Here is a 6155-nt window from a genome sequence, read left to right as displayed (position 1 = left end):
ATTGCTCGGCACTTTTAAGCGCAATCTGCAAACTCTTGCTCTTTTTTGATCACCTCGGATGACCGCTATCCCTCCTTTAGGGGGGAAGGTGTTCGGCGAGGATGCCTCTGATCGCTATGATCGGGCTTCTTTTCGTCTCCTCTAGATGAGCTGTCTAAAGACCGTTTTCGACGGTCTGCCTCATCGGCTCGGGAGAATTGGTCCGCAATGTCCCACATCTCTTGAGCTGTTTGCGGACTGCATTCCACGAGCTTTCTGTAGAGAGCTCCGGGCAGGATTCCATTTTGGAATGCCGAAATGACAAGTAGATCATTGAGATTATCTACTTGTAGGCATTCCTTATGGAATCTCGTCAGGAAGTCGCTGATCTTTTCGTCGCGACCTTGACGTATAGAAAGCAGCTGAGCCGAAGTAATCCGGGCTTCCGCTTTCTGAAAGAACCTCCTGTGGAAAGCATCCATTAGATCTCGGTAGGATCTAATGCTGCCTTGGGGGAGGCTATCGAACCACCTTCTTGCGTTCCCGATAAGCAGTTCGGGAAACAGCTTGCACATGTGGACCTCGTTGAGACCCTGGTTCGCCATGTTATATTGATAGCGTCCCAAGAAATCATGAGGATCCACGAGTCCGTCATAGGTTATCGACGGAGTTCGGTAGTTCTGTGGTAGGGAAGTTCGGGTAATATCGTCCGAGAACGGAGTCCTCAATGCTCCGTACATGGCGAACCCGACATTTCTTCGGTATGGAGGAGATGGAGTTCTCCTGTTATTCCGGTACCGAGGATTCTTTCTTCTGGAAGACATGACACTACTGCGGTAGTGACTGTCTCGTATGGAGGGAGAGGGAGAATCCGCCGTTTTCGCCTCCGGCTGCTTTTGGCTTCTCTGCAGGAAGGTTAAGAATTCCTCCTGCTTTTCAGCCAGAAACAGCTTGACAGCCTCGTTCAAATCGGGCTGCTGGGAAGACTCGGTGTGACGGCTTTTGGAGCGGCTTGTTCCTCCGCCATGAGAACTGGTGGTGGATTTATCCCTAGGCTGTTTTCCAGACCTATGGGGTGGATTGGCTTCCTCCTGGTTCTCACGGGCAGGAATACGGGTACTCTGCGATCTGGTATGCATTTTTTGGGTTGAAAAAATGGTCAAAAATTCGCTTTATCACAAATTTGGTTCTCTGTTTCCCACAGACGGCGCCAGTGATGAATCCGCGAATTTCTGATGTTAGTAAATGCAGGAAAATACAGATCACGACACAGAGAATTTACGTGGTTCGATTTACTGAGGTAAATCTACGTCCACGGGAAAAAAAGGGGGCAGAGTTGTATTGCTTGATCTGTTTTCTACAGCTTACAAATACAAACTTGCTATTTGCTATATGGTCTTTTATCTCTAGAGAGCTTAACCCTCTTCTATCTGATCTAAGTTCTATTTATATCTTGAACTAAGATCGTGGCTTGCATCACCACCCTAAGTCGTGGATGTCGTGTAGGTCATGGCCTAAGATCGTGGATGTAGCGTAGGTCATGGCCTACGATCGTGGCCTGAGTTGACACCACGTGGTAGTGGGTGTGTTGGACATCCTGTATGGGTCCACTAACTCCTTGTTCGGTCGAATACTGAGACCGAACTGCTTTGGTTGCCGATCTGAGAGTAGAGCTTGATGCCGACCTGAGAGCAGAGCTTGATTGGATGGCTTTTACCGAGCTGTAGGCTGAGGCCGAACTCTTTGGTAATGCCGAACTCATACTCCTGCTTTGGTTTTGGGCTGATGGGCCGTCATTGCTGTTGGGCTTGTTTAGTACGCACCCCATCAGTATGGCTTGTAAACTCTATCATTTCAATTAACTGGGAATCCTCACTTCTGTGTAGCTAAGTTTGTCGACGGCTCGCGTAATGAGTAGCTGCATAAAGCCGAGAGCACAGCTTGATACAGCCCCCTTAGTTCTTCTTCACGGATTCGATAGGTTTGAGAATGTGAAGATTATTTGGTAATTTTGAGAACATTGCTCTATTTTTGATTCAGCATATCTTACCCTTCAGCTCATGTTTTGAATGGAGATACAGTCTTCCTTTGCTCGAGGATGCAGGATTTGAGACGTGGGCTGTTGATGTTCTTGGATGGGGATTCTCTGATTTGGGCAAGTTCTCTTGATTAATATTCACTTTACTTGTTAGATATGTGCATTGTATCTTGCTTAACTTTTATTGTTGTGTTGCGTTTTACTAGAGAAGCTTCCCTCGTGCAGCGTGGCTTCCAAGCGTGATCACCTCTATCAGCTGTGAACTCTCCTATCCTGTTTACGTGAACACTCTTTTAGATTATTATTTGCACGTTCATTATGAAGTAAACTTCGCAAGATTTTGGGATTAGATCTAAGCGTGTGCGGTTTCAGACGATAGAAATGAAGTAGTGTTGCAGAGTACCAAAATCTCACTACTGTACACTGCCATCCTCTAATGGCCTGTCTTAATTGATTCCCTGGTCTTTAGGTAACTGAACCTCTCGACTCTTGGGAGAGGTCGACAAGCACATGTTTGGGCTGATCATTGCTGCATTCTAAAACACATGTGAAGTTTAGCTTACCATTTAAGATTGGCCTTACCCAGTTTTGGAGTTCTTATGTTAAGAGGCCGATGATTTTGGACAGACCAAGTCTTGGAGCTGCTGTTGCCATTGACTTTGCAGTCAACCACCCGGAAGCTGTAAGTATCGTTCTGAGATTTTCTGTTAATCTGTGTGGATGATCATGACTGGCATTTCCGTTAAATTTCTAGGTCGACAAGCTGATTTTGATTGATGCAAGTGTCTATGCTGAAGGCATCGGAAACCTTGCTACATTACCTAAATTGATGGCATATGCTGGAGTGAGTTCCACAACAACTTGAATGTTCATGTTCTGGTGATTTGCTTCACATTAAATGCAAACTCATGATCAAGCTATGCCATTAGCCCTCTTTCTTGCGCCTAAGAGCTTTTAAGTGGAATTATACATGTATTGTCTGAATTTATATCCTTACCTGTGTTCATATCGATATGTTATCTCTTGGAATGCACAGGTATATTTGTTAAAGTCCTTGCCGTTGCGCCTATATGCGACTTCATTGACTTTCAATACCTTAACATGGGATACCTGTTATGAAGGGGCAAAGGTGAGTGGCAACCTTTGATACACTGAAAATGAAAAAAATCTGCACAATTTCAATGTTACCGTTTTCTATATGTCACACATTTGATTTTCCTTTGAATTAAATAACCCTTATCACTGATGCAGATTGGTCGTCTACACTGTCTCTTGCCTTGGTGGGCTGATGCAACTGTTGATTTTATGACAAGCGGAGGCTACAACGTCAGTGCTCAAATCAGGGATGTATGTATATAATAAAACTTGCACCACAGTTACACTCCAGTCTCCATTAGGAATGATCTGATCTGCTTTCTGCAGGTGAAGCAGAAAACACTGATTGTATGGGGAGAAAATGATCAGATTATAGACTATAAGCTTGCAGTGGTGAGTTTTCGTCTTAGTTTCTGCTGCAGGACGTTGAGAATGGAACAAGTGACGGGTTGTTTCTTTTTCTAAACAGAGACTGCACAGTGAGATACCAAATGCAATGTTACGCCAAATACCAGAGTGCGGCCACATCCTTCACATAGAGAAGCCTGCTGCTGTTTCCAAGTTAATAACAGAGTTCGTTCGAGCTGAGAGCAAGGTATGTATGGTTGCTTGAGGAATTAAAGACTTATAGTTTCTCCTCTTTATGGACTTGATTTCATGCTAGTGAGTAGTGACCTGTGTTTCTTACAAGCAATGATCCTATCGTCTAGTCGTGAGTGATTCCTTTCCACATATTGTGTTTACGATGATTTGATTATTTATCCGAGAGTACAGAGCTTTACTATGTCGTTTGCAAGCTATTGAACAAGCGCAAGAGGTTTTTTTATTTTTCTTCTTGAGGAGAAAATTTTGTTGTGGATATCCAATAGACGAGTTGTGGATGTAATTAAGAGATTATTACAGCAAAAGAAAGTTTTAAAATAATTCAAATTAAGATATTTGCATACTGGCATATTTATAACAATAGATTTATTTTAAATGAATAAATAGTTCATAGTATTTAATTTTTGTTAGTTGTGTGTTCATAGTTTTGGAAATATAGTGACCACCGAGTCTATGATAATTAAATTGTGTGTGGGGCGAAAAAGGATAAATGTATTTCCATATGAAGGAAGGAGTTACCAAGTTACAACTGTTTGGATACATAATGCATGTGACCATCCTACATTTAATTCGTTTTTTGCTACTCTTGGTACATAAAAAATAGTTTTATTTGTGGATGACACGTGATTTAATGAGAAATTGATAAAATAAGAGAGAATGTGAGAAAAAATAGGTAAAGGGAGAAGGGGTGAAAAAGTGGATAAAATATGAGAGATGAGAAAAAGTAGGTAAAGGATGAGATATAAACTTTTCACTTTAGAAATGAGACTATTTTTTATGGACATCCTAATAATAGCAAAATGTGACCATTTTTTGTGGATGGAGGGAGTATTATTAAAGGGATACAAGAAAAAAAAATACTTCCTCCTTCTCATAAAAATAGGTAAAAATAGGTACTGTGGTAATACAAGTTTTAATACAAAAGTGATTGGGACGTTGTTAATAGAGAATAAGATCTAAAATAGTAAAAAAATTATTATTTTTATGAACGAAATGAGTAAGAAAAAAAATCCTTTCATTCTTAAACAATGTTGGATTTAAGTCCTATAGGTAATTTGTACATATGATTTTTACCTCGTTACTCAATATAAGAATAAATTGGTATCATTTGATATTAAATTTTGTAACTAAAAATAAGTTGGGATCAGTTGATAGTATTAGATTGACCAAAAGATACTCAAAATCCACAGAAGTATATTTGGGCTATATAGAGTAGTATAATTATGTTTCAACCGAACATAATGTCGCGACTCTTTAATTTTTAAATACTTGTGTTCATAAAAAGATAAATATGAAATAATGAGGTGAAATATAAATGTGCTCATAATATATTAGTATGTATGTATGTATGTATGTATACCTTAATTATTTTTATTTATAACAGTTGTTGTATGCTTTATTAAATGTCGATACATAAATTTTGAAATTTGATTGTCGTTATTTAGAGGTAAATGATTTTTTGAGATATTTTGGGATAATTTTAAAAAGTTGAAAATTATGATTTTATATTACAGTTTCAAAGGTTGTTATCGTGCTAATGAAAAATCATCTTTAAAGTTATAATTTTCTATTGTGAAATTGACCCAAAGTAAACGAAAACCAACTAATAGTACATGAAAAATTGTGATTTAAATGACAATTTTTTTAAAAAAATTATTTTGATGACTTTCGTTTATAGAGCAATTATGTCATTTTTCTTATAATTTTTTAATATGAGATGAAACTCTTTGTTTTATAGCTATACTCTACAAATAATTTGACTTATGTTTCGGTATGGAACAATAAAAATAAAGTTGCATTCATACATATAAGAACACACTACCAAAGATTGAGATGCAACTAGAAGATTTAAAGATAGCAAATTAATGCACATAGCTAACTATTGAATCCTCAAGTCAATAGGAATGGAGTGTTATTTTTATCGTGATAACCAACATAAGCAATTAAATTAATGATGATATCATTTTTTTCATTTAACTTGGTTGGTATTGTGACTGAAAGATCGACGATTATTTAGATTTTACCAAGGATGCTTAATGTATCCTAAATTTTTAGGGACCATGTTGTTAACCTAGTTAGAGCATCCACAACGGTGGTGGCCCAGCCCGCGTCCGTCCGCGCCGCTGGCACGGACGTGTCTCACCGCCGTGCCAGCGACCAGGACACGTGGCGCCCGGCGATTGAGCAACGACATAGCCGTTGCCTTTGAAATTTTTTTTTTAATTAAAAACCGGTTTTTAATTAAAAAAAAACCGATAAAAAATTTTAAAAAAATTCACTTCCCAAAAAAATTATATCTGTTTATTACCATTTTTTACCACTTTTTATTTTTTTTTATATTTTTTTCCCCAAAAAATACACACTTTCATCTATAAATACCACCACTTTCACACCCTAAAATTCACATCAAACTACACAATTCTCATCTTCATTCTCCCAT

The 6155-nt window shown here is 38.7% G+C and overlaps 1 protein-coding gene across 5 annotated transcripts; it reads left to right on the top strand.

Annotated features, from left to right (window-relative positions):
- The first annotated feature begins 1854 nt into the window (after positions 1-1854).
- LOC121767572 (2-hydroxy-6-oxononadienedioate/2-hydroxy-6-oxononatrienedioate hydrolase-like) lies at positions 1855-4064 on the top strand. Of its 5 annotated transcripts, none has more exons than XM_042163875.1 (8): positions 1871-1960; positions 2037-2275; positions 2487-2699; positions 2772-2861; positions 3054-3146; positions 3269-3364; positions 3440-3505; positions 3582-4064. In XM_042163875.1, exons 3-8 carry the CDS (start codon positions 2631-2633, stop codon positions 3723-3725), a joined length of 558 nt encoding a protein of 185 aa, XP_042019809.1. In that variant the 5' UTR covers positions 1871-1960; positions 2037-2275; positions 2487-2630; the 3' UTR covers positions 3726-4064. The 5 variants fall into 5 exon arrangements, with proteins under 5 accessions (XP_042019806.1, XP_042019809.1, XP_042019808.1 ...); XM_042163874.1 differs by having other exon boundaries at positions 2037-2416; XM_042163872.1 differs by having other exon boundaries at positions 1855-1960; positions 2061-2699.
- Positions 4065-6155: the final 2091 nt, after the last annotated feature.

This window comes from Salvia splendens, chromosome 15 (assembly GCF_004379255.2).
Source record: "Salvia splendens isolate huo1 chromosome 15, SspV2, whole genome shotgun sequence".
Taxonomy (NCBI): domain Eukaryota; kingdom Viridiplantae; phylum Streptophyta; class Magnoliopsida; order Lamiales; family Lamiaceae; genus Salvia; species Salvia splendens.
The sequence above is the reverse complement of the archived record's forward strand: the minus strand, read 5'-3'. Positions and strand labels throughout refer to the sequence as shown.

Coding starts and splice junctions, on each gene's coding strand:
- LOC121767572 (XM_042163872.1), top strand. CDS start 2,631: ATGATTTTGGACAGACCAAGTCTTGGAGCTGCTGTTGCCATTGACTTT. Junction 2,862..3,053: donor AATTGATGGCATATGCTGGA/GTGAGTTCCACA, acceptor TGGAATGCACAG/GTATATTTGTTAAAGTCCTT. Junction 3,147..3,268: donor CCTGTTATGAAGGGGCAAAG/GTGAGTGGCAAC, acceptor TCACTGATGCAG/ATTGGTCGTCTACACTGTCT.